The sequence below is a fragment of the Budorcas taxicolor genome, chromosome X (assembly GCF_023091745.1).
Source record: "Budorcas taxicolor isolate Tak-1 chromosome X, Takin1.1, whole genome shotgun sequence".
Lineage (NCBI taxonomy): Eukaryota > Metazoa > Chordata > Mammalia > Artiodactyla > Bovidae > Budorcas > Budorcas taxicolor.
In genome coordinates, this window is record NC_068935.1 from 125,753,887 (window position 1) to 125,770,166 (window position 16,280).

At 40.1% G+C, this 16,280-nt stretch overlaps 1 protein-coding gene across 1 annotated transcript in view; it reads left to right on the forward strand.

Moving 5' to 3' along the window:
- The window catches only part of ADGRG2 (adhesion G protein-coupled receptor G2), a 69,542-nt gene extending 58,320 nt beyond the window's left edge, over positions 1-11,222 (forward strand). The window contains exons 24-27 of the mRNA XM_052663902.1: positions 580-863; positions 4,803-4,904; positions 5,851-6,003; positions 11,038-11,222. Coding sequence (XP_052519862.1) covers positions 580-863; positions 4,803-4,904; positions 5,851-6,003; positions 11,038-11,222 — 724 coding nt within the window. The remainder of the gene's footprint in view (positions 1-579; positions 864-4,802; positions 4,905-5,850; positions 6,004-11,037) is intronic.
- Positions 11,223-16,280: the final 5,058 nt, after the last annotated feature.

A 16,280-nucleotide genomic window follows, 5' to 3' on the forward strand; every position in this document is an offset into this window, starting at 1 on the left:
AAAAATGGAGGATCTAATCAGCATATCAGGTGTCTCATCCTAATAAAATCCGGTAATATTTACAGCAGACTTTGCAGTTATATATGTAAAGAGATCAGCTAGTTAGAAAAGTCATGCTGCTGCTGCTAAGTCGCTTCAGTCGTGCCTGACTGCGACCCCGTAGATGGCAGCCCACCAGGCTCCGCCATCTGCTACTACTTAAGTATTTAAAAATTGAATTATATTTCAAAAATACTTTTATAAGCCTCTGATAAAAATAAAATACAAGCTATACTATATTAGTAAAGATTCATGGAATAGACTTACGAGGATCGAGAGAGGATAAAATCTTTTAGTGTTTTCAAATAATATTTTAAAAATACTTTTAATCACCAGATTTCCTACAATAAACTGTCTTGGATTTCTTCCCCTAGAACTGTTAAGTGGCTATGGAGATCAGAGGTTTTATCCTTTTTTAAATTTTGTGCTTGTAGGATAATGTTTCAGTAAAACAATATAGGTTCATTGTTACCATTTTGAACCATATTTTAGCAAGAAAAAACCAAAACATGTTTTCCCTGTTTTTCCCCCCAATTCCAGTTGCTGGATCAACAGCAATGCTGTATTCTATATCACGGTTGTGGGGTATTTCTGTGTGATATTTTTGCTGAACATCAGCATGTTCATTGTGGTCCTGGTTCAGCTTTGTCGAATTAAAAGGAAGAAGCAACTGGGAGCCCAGAGAAAAACCAGTATTCAAGACCTCAGGAGCGTCGCTGGCCTTACGTTTTTACTAGGAATTACTTGGGGCTTCGCCTTCTTTGCCTGGGGACCAGTTAATGTCATCTTCATGTATCTCTTTGCCATCTTCAATACCTTACAAGGTAAGCTCTACAGCAAAAAATAAACACTGGATGACTCATTCGAACTGAAAAATATTGCAAGTAAAAGTTGGAGTGTCTGCAAAGTAGCTTAAGATATAGGGAGGGGTATATGTATTTGTAGGGCTTCCCTGATGGCTCAGATGGTAAAGAATCTGCCTGCAATGTGAGAGACCCAGGTTCTGTCCCTGGGTCGGGAAGACCCCTTGGAGGAGGAAATGGCAACCCACTCCAGTATTCTTGCCTGGATAATTCCATGGACAGAGGAGCCTCGAGGGCTCACAGTCCGTGGGATTGCAAAGAGTCGGATACGACTGAGCGACTAACCCTTTCCCTATATGTATACATGGACTTCTCAGGTGACTCAGTGGTAAAGAATCTGCCTGCCAAGGGTTTGATCTCTAGGTCGGGAAAATCCCCTGGAGGAGGAAATGGCAACCCACTCCAGTATTCTTGCCTGGAGAATTCCATGGACAGGGGAACCTGGTGGGCTACAGTCCATGGGGTCACAAACAGTCAGACACTACTTAGTGACTAAACAGCAGCAGCATATATCTTCATCTGGCTGACTCACATTGTTGTACAGCAGAAACTAACATGATATTGTAAAGCATTCATACTCCAATAAAAAAAATCAAGTAAAATAAAAAACAGATTTATCTTTGAGAAAGGGTGCTCTGAGATCCTTGGAAGAAAGGCTAAATTCACTAAATTCAAGAAGTAGTCCCTTTCCTTCCTTACCATCCCTGCCTCCTGGGAGGGAACAAGGATATCAAGGGGAACCTACCAGTAACTGTTTCTGGGAGAGTCAGTCACTCTTCCTTCACCTGGTTCCTTATCTTTTTTTTTGTCTAATTTTGCTACTGAAGTATAATAGAACATGCATACAGAGAAGTACACATACCATAACTGTCCCCATGAGGTCTCACCACTCTGACCTCCTCTGCCTGCATTTGATTTGAGGAGAGTGATAAGCGAGAAGTCAGTGGCAGCAGCCTGGCCCAGTGGCTAATCCCTGTGCAGTTCCTCTGTCTAGACATACAGTGGACAAGCCAGGCTCTGTGTGTGGCCGTTGACCTTGGAGCTGCCCATTTAATGAAGCCCAGCTGCAGTCATTTGGGAACCCTTTTCCTCTGTACTCTTTACAAAAGCAAATTACTCATTCTTTTGTTGACGCTTTTGTCCTACTCTTTGCGACCCCATGGACTGTAGCCCACCAGTCTCCTCTGTCCTGGGATTTCCCAGGCAAGAATACTAGAGTGGGTTGCCATTTCCTTTTCCAGGATATCTTTCCGACCCAGGGATCAAACCCATGTTTCCTGCATTGTAGGCAGATTCTTTACCACAGAGCCACCAGGGAACCACACTCATTCTTTTAGATCAGCTTTATAAAAGAGTTGTCAGCTGTGACTAATATTTAATGAATGCACTTTGACATTAAAAGCCAAGCAAACTAATAGGTTTGCATAGATGAGATGGTTGGATGCCATCACCGACTCGATGGACATGAATTTGAGCAAGCTCCAGGAGTTGGTGATGGACAGGGAAGCCTGGCGTGCTGCAGTCCATGGGGTTGCAAAGAGTCGGACATGACTGAATGAACTGAACTGATAATAAGCATTCTTATCCCTTGGTTGTCTTTTATTCCAAATCTTCTGTTGGGAAGCCTTTTAACTGCATTCTCATCAGCTTGTTTTCATCTTTTCCTGGTGGCTTTTAGCTCCCATAGCATCCTCCTGTAGTTCTGTCTAAGGCAGTAGTTCATTAACTTGAGATAGAATTCAAGTGCCTAATTTGGCTTATTTTATTTGGAGGAAGCCAGTGAATGTGCTTGTTGGTTACATGCAGTGTCTTCATTTTTACCTACAGTGTATAATTTCTGAACTTGTATATCCAGATGTTGTGTTACTTATTGTAGAAAAGTTTTATTTGCTAACAGTGGCATGCTAAGAGACACTTATTTTTAAAGAGAAAAGATATATGCCCAATTCATACTGATCATAAACCTGAAAGCACCCTCACATACTTATGGTAGAAAATGAGCCTGCCCCATTCTTATTTCCCCAGAATGACTTCTCATTAGAATACAAATGGACAGAAGGAACATATTGTTTCATTTGTAAAAGGGAACTAAACCCTAATTCACAGGACTTTCCTGTAAAGGAAAGATGTGTACAGGTTCTGATTTGGGCCACGAGTACCCCCATTTTAGTCTCTCATCTGTGCTGCTTCTCCCCTAATGCAACCAAGTGTAGCTGCCCAGGGTGGCAGGTGGACAAAGATATGCATTATTTGAGATGTCAGTCTTCAGAGTGGGCACATGCACCTGACTAAAAGCAAACCTGATATTTAAAAATGAAGGTCTTTTAAGTAGATAGATTGGGGTTTGGGGCAAAGGAGGATTCAGAGTTTGTCCATTCATCCAGCTAATATTTATTTGCTTCCAAAACCTTGAGGAGTGGTAGCAAGGGGGCCGCATGGGGATCCCTGCACCTGCCTGCGATGGGGAGGAGGAGGCAGAGCCTGAGGGCCTCTTGAGGTCTGTGGTGGCTTGGGAGAAAGAGGGGAGGGCCCAGGGAAGGGACGTGGCTGTGGACCGGAGAGGTGAGCTGAGGGATGAGAGACAAAGGAGGAGATGGCATTGACAGAACTTGGAAATCGATGACACATATGGAGGGATGGGGAGGTGGGAGCCATGGACAGAAGTAAAAAAAAGCACAGTGCGAGAGCTGTGAGCTCCCATTTTCTTTGGGGGACTACAGCTTGGGAGATGGCCGCTCAGGTAGCTCTGAAGAACTGATCAGAAGAGGTATGGCGAGGGAGGTGGACATACACACAGTCAACCACACATCTTGGCAGAAGGTTACTGCTTGTCATAAGGCCCAGATATCTTAGTGTTTTTAGTGCTTTTCTAAGTGTGGGAAAATGTAAGAAACTACCTCATAAAATTTTCTCCTGAAAATACCAAAATATCTGAAGGCCTGTTCTACCAGTTTTTCCAGAGCATAGGGCACCTCATTCCCGATCTCCAGCCTGAAATCCTTTCAGGGTGTGTGGAAGGTCAGGGACTGCAGTGGCTCATGACTCAATCCTTGTAGAGCTACATGGCCAGAGACATTCTTTAGTTGGCTGATCCTAGGTCTGAGCTGGTCTCCTGGGTGGATGGCTTGTACTTCAACAACAAAGATAGTTGTCATTGTTCAGTCATTAAATCGTGTCCAATTCTTTGCAACCCCATGGACTGCAGCATACCAAGCTTCTGTGTCCTTCACCATCTCCTGGAGTTTGCTCAAACTCATCTCCATTGAATCAGTGATGCCATCCAACCATCTCATCCTCTGTTGTCCCCTTCTCTTGCCTTCAGTCTTTCCCTGCATCCGGGCCTTTTCCAATGAAAGGGCTCTTTGTATCAGGTGGCCAAAGTATTGAAGCTTCAGCTTCAGCATCAGTCTTCCAATCAGTTTACAGGTTGATATCCTTTAAAACTGACTGGTTTGATCTCCTTGCTGTCCAAGGGACTCTCAAGAGTATTCTCCTGCACCACAATTCGAAAGCATCAATTCTTTGGTGCTCACCCTTCTTTATGGTCCAACTCTTACATCTGTTCATGACTACTGGAAAAAAACATAGCTTTGACTGTATAGACCTTTGTTGGCAAAGATAGGGAAGGCTAAGGACAGGATGTAAGAGACCAGACAGGTAAATTTTGGAAGTATGAAATGATCATTTTTTTTATAAATACATTATTTTAATCTTACAAAGATAGTTCTCCCAGGATGCCTTTTGATAGCAAACTTTCCCAGGACTTTGGGCTTTATTTTCAATCTGTAAAATTTCATTTTTCCTATAGCTGCCAAAGATTCTATCATTGTGTGAAGTAAGCTCATGACATTCAGGTCTCAGTTTGGAATTCATTGTGTTGTATTTCCCCCCACCCCATAGGATTTTTCATATTCGTCTTTTACTGTGTAGCAAAAGAGAATGTCAGAAAGCAGTGGAGGCGATATCTGTGTTGTGGAAAGTTACGACTGGCTGAAAATTCTGGTAAAGATTTACCTTACTTTTTCTCCTTTTCTTAAATCTTGAGGAAGAGATTGCATACGTTAAGATCCAAAGCAATTAATGCCAGAGGAATATCAGATCTAGAAATCAATGAATGGAACCTGCTCAACAGAAAATATCCAGTGTGAACATTATGGAAAAAAACCTAGTGAATTAAAAAATTTGACACTTAGTGAGCAATATAATTAATGGCCTGGCTGCTTCTGCAATGAAGCAGCAGTGAAATGTTTAGAATTCATTTCCCTTTGAGTGTATGTTTTCCATTTGTCCAGAGTAATTTTTCATATTTACCTTCCTAATTTTTAAAATCTTGACTCAGCGTTTTCTCCACAGGTCCTGGTTGTCAGTGACTTCATTTATTTGTTATTGGGCCAGACTTTACATAAAAGTCTTAGCATACATTTGATTACTTTGAAGTTATTTTCAGCTGTGCCCTTCTGGGTTGTATAGAAAATAGATCATTTTTAAGAAAATAAGAAAAATGAAGTACTCTTTGAAAATCTCAATTCCTTTTGCATAAATATTACCCACGAATGCAGACTTTGCTGTATTGCAAAGGTCTGGTTGCACAAGATCAGAAAATGGCAGTATCTAGAGTTCAATCATTTGCCTGGATTTAAGAGCCATGAGTCATCACAGCAGGTCGATCCATGTTCTTGTAAAGATAGTCTTTGACTTTGAAATATTACCTAATTCAGTGACTATTTATAGACATAATCAAATTAGCCTGGCCTTTAATTCTGAGAGAATATAGGTTACTTTTGACCAGTGAGTCATTTAAAGGACAAATGTATATAGTCTTAAATGAAAGAATTCTCTATAAGATCTGAGAGCAAGAGATCATTTCCTAGAAAGAGTTAGGCTGTGTCTCTTGCATTTGCACTTCAACATTCTGCCCTGTTTTTCTATAATGCTTATCCTGCTATAGACTGGAGTAAGACTGCTACTAATGGTTTAAAGAAGCAGACTGTAAACCAAGGTGTCTCCAGCTCTTCAAATTCCTTACAGTCAAACAGTAACTCCACCCACTCCACCACACTGCTAGTGAGTAATGATTGCTCAGGACTCGCCAGCGGGAACGGTATGTATGTTTCGATGTACTGTTTCTCAAGTTAGTGTTTGTTTTATTAAAGCAGCTTTATCCTTTAATGGCACTTTTGCTTAGCAAAGTGAATAGCTACATATATGACTGTTGGATCAAAATGTAATTCCCTTGTAAAAGAGAAAGTTGATTCATCCAAATTTATTCATTTTAGAGCAAGTTTACTTTTAAGATTTAGGGTTTTTAGAAATATTTATTTTTAATTGATGATTGCTTTTAAAATATTGTTTTGATTTCTGTCATACATCAACGTGAATTAAGCATAGGTGTACATATGTCCCCTTAGGGTTGTTTTTCTTAAAGATTTAATTTTTCATGATGAGAATGGATTATGACCTAAAAGTTTTAATGTGGCAAATCCTGACTTAGGTATTGCCCAAAGACTTCTTACGGTCTTTCTGTGCAGTCAGTACCTAAAATAGTAAGACTATATCAGTTTTTTAGTAAATCTATAGTTATACACATCTTCAACACTTCTGAACATTCCTACTTTTTGCTTATCATCTTGTTCATTCTGTGCCCCAGTGTGGCTGCCTTGTGACAATTCCCAAATCCCCATAAAGATATCCAGTATTGAAAGATGAATTGTCTCCAATAGACATACAGATGATTTCTGTTGTGCCTCTTTTACTCATTAATTCTGACATTTCTAGCTTAAATTTCCTTTGTGTTTTCTTTCCTTTGTAAGACTGAGCTGTTCATTACTCATAAAAACTTATCTATCTTTTTGACTTCTTAATATATCTTCATTTTTATAAAAACTTAAATTATGCTGGTATACTTCCCCCTTCCCTGGAGAATTTGCCTTTACTTATCATTCTAGGGTATTAGTTATTTGTATAATAAATGCAGATAAATTTGTGAGAAGGTTCATATACGTAACAAATAGTTTTCCAGCCTCCCAAAGATGGGAGGTCTCACTGGTTTGTATAAACTTTTAAAATAGCAAAATAAAAGGATGCCTCTAAATCAAGGTTTCTCAACCTGGGCACAGTTAACATTTGGAGCTAGATAACTCTGTTGTGGGGGGGCTGTTCTGTGCATTTGAGGATGTCTAGCAACATCTCTGGTCTCCACCCACCAGCTACCAGTAGTACCCCCATACTCACCCCATGTTGTGACAACTAAAAATGTCTCTCAATATTGTGAAAAATGCTCCCTGAGGGGTAACATTGTCCCCTTGCTGCTTGTGGAGAACCCTTGCTGTATAAGATGAGAACCATTTCTATATAAGATGAGCTGCCATGGGGCCTTAGCTTTTTATTGTAGATACCAGGGGCAGAGCAGGGCTTTATGTCAAATATCTATAGCAGGAGTGACTCAATGTAGGTAAACAGAGTAGATGTAGTAGCAATCAAGGCTGGTTAATAAGTTTGTGTGACAAACCAGATTCAAAGTTGAGAAATCAGAGGTGTGAGCTAAATCATCAAGAATCCTAAGAATCACAACCTATCAGTAAAGCCTATTGGTTTGGATAGAAGTGTTTGGGTCTCTTAAAACCAAATTTTTCCATATTCTAGAAGGAACTCAGAGATGAAGCCTCACTTGCCTAGCCTATCAGTATGTTGCCATCCTTCGGGGAATGAGATCAGATGGAAGCAGCACTTTTTGCAGAGCTAGTTGACATGGTTGATTTGAAACAGCTGTTTTTGACAGCTGACAGTGAGAGTGGGGTACATTTTAGGTTACCAAAATGGCCATAGGTTTAATATCATGTAACTTGCATATCAGATAGACTTCCTTGACTCCTCATTCCACACATCAGGATCTGGGATGGATGAGGGAAAAGAAGCTGGAAGGTCAATGGTTTGTTTATTATACCAGGTCAAGTTGTTCCTGCACCAAAATGTCCTCAAACCAAAATGCCTAACTCAGAATAGCAGCCTCAGACAGTCATTTGCCTATCTCTGTGCCCAGAGATGGGGCTTTGTTAACCATATCCATCATCTAGTTTGTGTGAATACTGTATATTTCAGTTATGCCTTAGAGGGTTAATTTATAGTTGTTGCTAAGTCGTGTCTGACTCTTTGTGACCCCATGGACTGTAGCCCACCAGACTCCTCTGTCCATGGGATTTCCCAGGCAAGAGTACTGGAGTGGGGTGCCATTCCTTCTCTAGGGGATCTTCTTAACCCAGGGATCAACACCCCCACTCACCACCCCATCTCCTGTATTGCAAGCAGATTCTTTTTTTTTTTTTTTGTCAAGAAAGGTGTTTTTTACTCACTATTTTCAGCCAGAATGCTTGTTGAATATCTTTTCCTTAAATTTCAATATCCTTACTATTTCTACATCTTTATCTTTTAAAATTAACTCTATGAATTTTGTTAAATATCAAATTATATCTTTACCTATGAAATGGTTTCTTCTTCCATGTGTTTTAACATCATTTTATTTTTTTCATATTTTTTCATATTTTTTTTTTTACTTTACAATATTGTATTGGTTTTGCCATACATCAACATGAATCCGCCACGGGTGTATACGTGTTCCCAATCCTGAACACCCCTCTCTCCTCCCTCCCCATACCATCCCTCTGGGTGGTCTCAGTGCACCAGCCCTAAGCATCCTGTATCCTGCATTGAACCTAGACTGGCGATTCATTTCTTATATGATATTATACATGTTTCAGTGCCATTCTCCCAAATCATCCCACCCTCTCCCTCTCCCACAGAGTCCAAAAGACTGTTCTATGCATCTGTGTCTCTTTTGCTGTCTTGCATACAGGGTTATCGTTACCATCTTTCTAAATTCCATATATATGCATTAGTATACTGTATTGGTGTTTTTCTTTCTGGCTTATTTCACTCTATATAATAGGCTCCAGTTTCATCCACCTCATTAGAACTGATTCATATGTATTCTTTTTAATGTCTGAGTAATACTCCATTGTGTATATGTACCACAGCTTTCTTATCCATTCATCTGATGGACATCTAGGTTGCTTCCATGTCCTGGCTATTATAAACAGTGCTGCGATGAACATTGGGGTACACGTATCTCTTTCAATTCTGGTTTCCTTGATGTGTATGCCCAGTAGTGGGATTGCTGGGTCATAAGGCAGTTCTGTTTCCAGTTTTTTAAGGAATCTCCACACTGTTCTCCATAGTGGCTGTACTAATTTGCATTCCCACCAACAGTGTAAGAGGGTTCCCTTTTCTCTGCACCCTCTCCAGCATTTATTGCTTGTAGACTTTGGGATCGCAGCCATTCTGACTGGCGTGAGATGGTACCTCATTGTTGTTTTGATTTGCATTTCTCTGATAATGAGTGATGTTGAGCATCTTTTCATGTGTTTGTTAGCCATCTGTATGTCTTCTTTGGAGAAATGTCTGTTTAGTTCTTTGGCCCATTTTTTGATTGGGTCGTTTATTTTTTCTGGAATTGAGCTGCAGGAGTTGCTTGTATATTTTTGAGATTAGTTGTTTGTCAGTTGCTTCATTTGCTATTATTTTCTCCCATTCCGAAGGCTGTCTTTTCACCTTGCTTATAGTTTCCTTTGTTGTGCAGAAGCTTTTAATTTTAATTAGATCCTATTTGTTTATTTTTGCTTTTATTTCCAGTGCAAGCGGATTCTTTACCATTGAGCCACCTGGGAAGCTCAGAGGCTGGGTTACTAGCAGCCATCTGACTCAGTACACAGGGCCACAAGCTCACAGTTCAAAGAAACATCACATGTTGACTCTTTCACTTCCGAGCCATGTAACCCTGAGCAAAGCATTTACTTTCTGAAACCTTAGTTCTATCATCTGTGAAATGGGGGTAATAATAGCACTCATGCTGTAGAGTGATAAATGAGATGATACTTACAAGGTTCTCAGAACTCTTATTATTAGTATAATTATGACATGAATTAACAGTTGGGCTTATTATTTAGCTTTCTACATTGTCAGAAATATGGTGCCAAAGAGCTGGAGGATCTCAGCAGTTGTGCCCACCCCCAACACGCACACGCACACACACACGCACACAGACACACACACACACAGAGTTCGGGGCCTGCTTGAAGTTGGGGAGGCCCAGCTCCCCTGGCTTGGACTTTGATGTTGTACTCAGTGGTTTCTTCTTGGAAATCAGTCTTATCCTGACTCAGAGGGACTATTTTAGTGTACGAGACACGATTTTTTTTTTTCTTTCCAGGACTGTTGTCACTCGGGATTTCTCTATTACAGAGTTTTATTTTATAGGACTCTTAGGAATCCAAGAACCTTGTACGGGATCTCTCTTAACCTTTGGGGGAGACCAGACTATTACCCCAGGTTATATTACACATATTCTAGTACTTGACTGCAGTATATGGTCAACCAGAGTTAGGAATTGGGCCTTTTAAAATCAAATATATTGCTTTGCTTCATATTTTTACAATTTCATTTTTAACAAAGTTACCATAGGAAGTGGTTTTTGAATGATTCTCCAATTTGTTTTGTTTACTTTGGTCTTAAGAAAGGAAAGGAATGAAAAGTAAATAAAATAAAACAATATATCAGAAAATTTTTTAAAATAAAGATTGCCTAGAACTAATTTTGGTTCACATTTGTCTGTATCTACTTTTGGTTTTATTTTTAACTAATGTTTTTTTTTTTGAGGGGGGTGCTGTGCCGGGTCTTCATTGCTGCACAGGCTTTTCTTTCGTTGTGGAGAGTGGGAGCTACTCTCTAATTGCAGTGTGTGGCCTTTTCATTGCGGTGGCTTCTCTTGTGGAGCATGGGCTCTCGGGCATGCAGGCTTCAGTAGTTGTGGCTCCCTGGCTCTAGAGCACAGGCTCAAAAGCTGTGGCACACGGGCTTAGTTGCATATGGGATCTTCCCAGATGAGGGATCAAACCTGTGTCTCCTGCATTGGCAGGTGGATTCTTTACCACTGAGCCACCAGGGAAGCCCCAGAAATATGTTTTTAAAAAAAGACTTCATCTGCATGTGCATACTTAAGAATAAACTAACATTTAAGTTTGTTTATTTTGAAAATGCTTTCTGTGGATACTTCATGACACCAATTTTGTTTTTCCTTATACAGGGAATACTTCTACAGAGAAGAATGGTGTTTCTTTCAGTGTTCAGAATGGAGATGTGTGCCTCCATGATTTCACTGGAAAACAGCATATATTTAATGAGAAAGAAGATTCCTGCAGTGGTAAAAACCGTATCGCTCTAAGAAGGACTTCAAAGCGGGGAAGCTTACACTTTATTGAGCAAATGTGATTCCTTTGCCTAAAATCAAAGCATGTTGCTTGACAGTCTTGTCCAGTCTTAACTTTTACACAATGTGAGTTGTATAAAATCAACTAATTTTATACTCAGCAACTTTGGGATGAACATAAGCTAATTGAGGGCAATGGTTGCTATTGGAAGAGGAAACCAAGACACAGTACCATGGTTCTAAGACATTTGCGATTTGGTTTCTTATCCTTCATTTTAAAAGAAGATTGGTTTTAAACAACACATTAAGAATAAGACTCATTTAAAACAAAATCAAAGCAGTTTATTTGCAGCCTCTTTTAAAGAGGCTAATATATCGTTGATAACATCATAGAAAGTCACTATTGACTTCATCCTGTTGGTGAGTTCGTTGTGCATGCCTTTGTTGTAAATAAGGTAAACTCTAGTGATCCACATGTCAAAAATCTTACTTCAGCATTTTTGGTATTTATTTTCTACTGTGTAAATTTCTTTCTTTGTAGAATCGTGGTTATGTTGTTGCATCTAATGTGATAATTCAGAAAATCGTTGCTGGTTTCAGTGAACTCTAAACCTCCTTTTGGAGATTATATGGGATGTGAAATACAGGACCTTCACTGAAATCAAGAAATAATGACGCCAGCCAGACTGGAAAAATGTAAGCAGACAGTGCCACAATTAGCTCATACAGTGCCTTGGAGTGAGTTAGAAAAAGGTGCTCCCACTGGGCAGACACAGTGTCATGGGCTCATGATTTGGCAGAGTGAAGGCCATACTTTAGCCTCATTCACTCTCTTGGGCACACCATTGTTCAGGGTACCAGCTGTACAACCGTACGTAGCATCCAATACCGACACCCATCTCCTGACCTCATTCCTAATCATCAGATTATGGAAGCTGCACCAGGATGTTTAGCTTAACACCTTGGTGACACAGAGGGATGGAAGTATAATCTGGACCATATGGCAGGAAGATCATGAATGTGGAGGAGATACACACACTGCCACTTCTCAAATCCCCAGAGAAAAGGGGAGTAGAGTAGGATTACTTTTTAAAAGAGATATACATCAAAAGAATCATATTGCTGTTCTTTAAAAGGCAACTGCATGGTACTTTGTTGATTGTTATGCCTGGTACACTCTGGCCCAGCCAGAGCTATAATTATTTTTTAAAATACTTGTCTTGATGAATGTATAGTGACAAGGGGGAGCAGCTATTGGGACCAGTGAACTATCCTGCAATGCTATTGTTTCCATATGTATCAAACCCTTATTGCTCCTAGTCATAGCGAGTCTGTCTTGCTTCCTACCTACAACTGCTTGAGCAGTGCTTTGTGTCCTTATTAGGAACATTTTGAAACCCTTTAGTTAGGTCTTTCACTAAGGTTCCCTTTCATATGTATTTCAAGTGAATGCTGTATCCCAGACTAACTGTAGTCATAATGTAATACACTTCTGTGAGTGCTGATTAGTCTTTGCGATATTTCTTTTCCAATTTATTTAATTGTCTTGTATTTATATGTTAAAATTGACAAAAATGTTAAAAATCACCAAAATAAATTTGCAGTTAAGTCCTTTAAGTTTGAGAATTTTCACAAAAGGAAAACATTTGCGATCTCTTTCCCTGGCGGTGGAGCATGATAAAACAATAGGACCAGCCTGATAAAGACCACGTGAGAATAGCAGCCTTTGGCAGGCAGCAGGCATGCTGTGAACATAAAGTCAGACCAATGATTGTCCTGTCTCCTGAGATTGCTTTTTGAGGTCTCTTTTTCATTTTCCTCTTACTCTTTCAAGATTATGTCCTTTACACATGTTGCCATTGGCCACACAAGCCCCATATTTGGATCCCCTCCAAGTGTTTGCTTCCTCAGCATCAAACAGTAGGATTTCAAGAAGGTGAGAATTGGATTGGAGGTTTCTAGGGAGCTGATTAGCATGTAGGAGCCACAAATGGGGAAAGCTGGCTTCAACTGCAAAAGAGGTTTCTGAATGATCTCTCCTTCCTCGGTGCTCAGTTGCTCCAAAGATGCTGAGTACTAATTTGATAAGAAAGGTGATGAGATGCTCTAAGTTTGGGGGGTGAGATATCAGAAACCAGATCTCTCAAGGCAGATAAAACAAAGTGTACACAAAAGGACACACGATGTCTGACATCTTATAGTTCCTGCCCTCTGCCATTTTTCCCATTGTGTTTTATGTCTGGGCAACAGTCATTAAGTCAGGTTCTCTTGTCTGTATTTTTACTTCAGACAGATAAGGGGCAGGACAGAGAAAATGTTCCTGAGAAGCATCCTTCTTTGGGTTTAAAATTGGTCCCACAATCTGAGATTCTACTGAAGGAAACAAAGTTGATGGCAATAGGAGGAGGCAAGGAGTATCACAGCAGTGACCAGTATTTGAAGGAGCATTTTCTCCAAACATTTGAGAAGGTTTTTTTTTTTTTCCTTTTTCCCAAAACATATTGCAGTCATTAATCCCACAAAGTAACTCTGTTAAATTAACCTCAATGAGCAGGATCGTGATTGTTCTCAGTAAAAATGGTGAAATGGCTTCATTGGGGATACTGGGTTGTGTCTAACGAGGTTACCTGGGAGGCAGGTTAGTTTGTTGAAGGTCATTTTCACAAAGAGCTAATTTCGTGAACAAGCAATTTATCAAATGGACTAGGGTGTTGTCATTTTGTCTCCATAAGAGCATTTGAAGGACTATTCAGTTTGTTTCTGCCTTAGCTCCTCGCTGCTGCGGTTAGAGTTTGAAGGACAGATGGGAGAAAGACTGAGTGGATATAAGAAGATTATCTTGAATGGGAAGAATTCTTAGCAGTGTGTATGTGAAATATATATATATATATTTCACCTCAGTCTCTAGGTACAGCAGCAAAAAGGTGGGGCAGACAAACATTGAATACTTTATTTCCAGAGTATATTAAGTATATTTATATATACCCCACTGTGAAGAAATCTCATACTCCCTGGTGTTTCTCTCTTTACCTCTCAAAGTAGCTGCAGGAACCTAGAGTAGAGACACATTCAGCATTCTTTTAAATATTATGATAAAAAAACAAAATGGTCTCCAGCCAACTAAAATTAAACTGTCATAGAAATCACTAAATTTGGCAAATTGGCTATTTTCAGCAAATTAATTCAGAATGGACCTTCTCCTAAGATGGAGTGCTTTTCTTTAGAGTCAAAGACTTAAACCCTCCAGGAGAAACATTTGTTGGTTTCCGCCTTGGACACTGACTTGTGGCTTTCTGGAAACTTCCTTGGCAGCAGCCCCCTGTGGTAGGACAATGGGCAGACCCTCTGGTTGGGGCCAGAGAAATTATACATGGTGCTACCCCAGGGTCCAGTTTTGGGTTTTCATCTTTGTAAAGACCATGAATCAGCTTCAGAAAGAACAACATACCCCATCACCTTCCATATCTGATTCTTAGCGAACATTTGAGAAATGACTTGGAAACAAGTTTCTAGTGGGACTCAACCAGAGAAAGCCTTCGTGAATAGAAGGACCAACATATGGAGGTTTCATATCTCAGGAACATAGAATACTAAGATATGAGTCTAGTTTTTATATAGCACAGCTTCTAGTCCAAAAAGAATCACTGAAATTTGCTTGGAAATTTAAAAGCTTAAGAGTAGTTGCCTTCCTTCTTTTTGGTTTTAGCCCTGAATTTCAAGCTTATTGAAAAACACAGCTTATATGATAATATACATTAAAGCATGCTGCTGCTGCTGCGTGTGGGCTCAGTCATGTCCAGCTCTTTGTGACCCCATGGACTGTAGCCCACCAGGCTCTTTTTTTGCATGGAATTTCCCAGGCAAGAATACTGGAGTAGGTTGCCATTTCCATCCCTGGGGATCAAACCCGCATCTCCTGCATTGCAGGTGGATTCTTTACCACTGAGCCACCAGGAAAGCCACATTAAAGCATAGACCAAAGCCTAAGAATGCAGGCTGGCTATACACCAAAAGAGGTGTATGTATGTAGCAGATTTTACAGAGAATGAGATCAAGAAACTGAAAATGTTTTTGTACTAAATGGAAATGTACAGGTAATATATAAAGGTCATCAGTTATATTCCCCTGTGGCGGCAAAATGGACTCTTGAAGAAGAACTCAATGTGAACAAAGGCAGTAATGATTCCAACTTTTAGATACAGTATACATAAGAGTTTTGTAAGGGGACATACATGCCAAGAGATTTCATGGTGATAATTTAATGTCTAGTTTTATTTACCCCTTGTTGTTGACCATAGCAAATTCTTCATGGAGGCACATCACATGGATTGCTGCATTATTTAAGAGCCAATAGTAAGAAAACTCCACATTCAAAAAACTAAGATTAAAAAAAAAACAAAACTAAGATCATGGCATCCAGTCCCATCACTTCATGGCAAATAGATGGGGAAACAGTGGAAACAGTGACACACTTTATTTTCTTGGGCTCCAAAATCACTGCAGATGGTGACTGAAGCCATGAAATTAAAAGATGCTTGCTCCTTGGACGAAAAGCAATGACAAACCTAGACGGCATATTAAAAAGCAGAGACACACTTTGCTGACAAAGGTCCATCTAGTCAAGGTTATGGTTTTTCCAGTCATGTATGGATGTGAGTTGGATCATAAAGAAGGCTGAGTGGCGTTGGAGAAGACCCTTGAGAATCCCTTGGCGAGCAAGATTAAACCAGTCAATCCTAAAGGAAATTAATCCTGAATATTCATTGGAAGGACTGATGCTGAAGCTGAAGCTCTAATACTTTGGCCACCTGATGTGAAGAGCTGACTCATTAGAAAAGACCCTGATGCTGGGAAAGACTGAAGGCAGGAGGAGAAGGGGATGACAGAAGTTGAGATAGTTGGATGGCATTACCAACTCAATGGACGTGAGTTTGAGCAAGCTCTGGGAGATGGTGAAGGACAGGGAGGCCTGGCATGCTGCAGTCCATGGGGTCACAAAAAGTTGGACATGACTGAGTGACTGAATAACAACAAGTAAGAAAAAAGTGAGCTACTTGCTTTGGTGCTTTAGCTGAGTGAGGCAAGTTTCCGTTCAGTTGCTCAGACGCAGTTTGTTACGG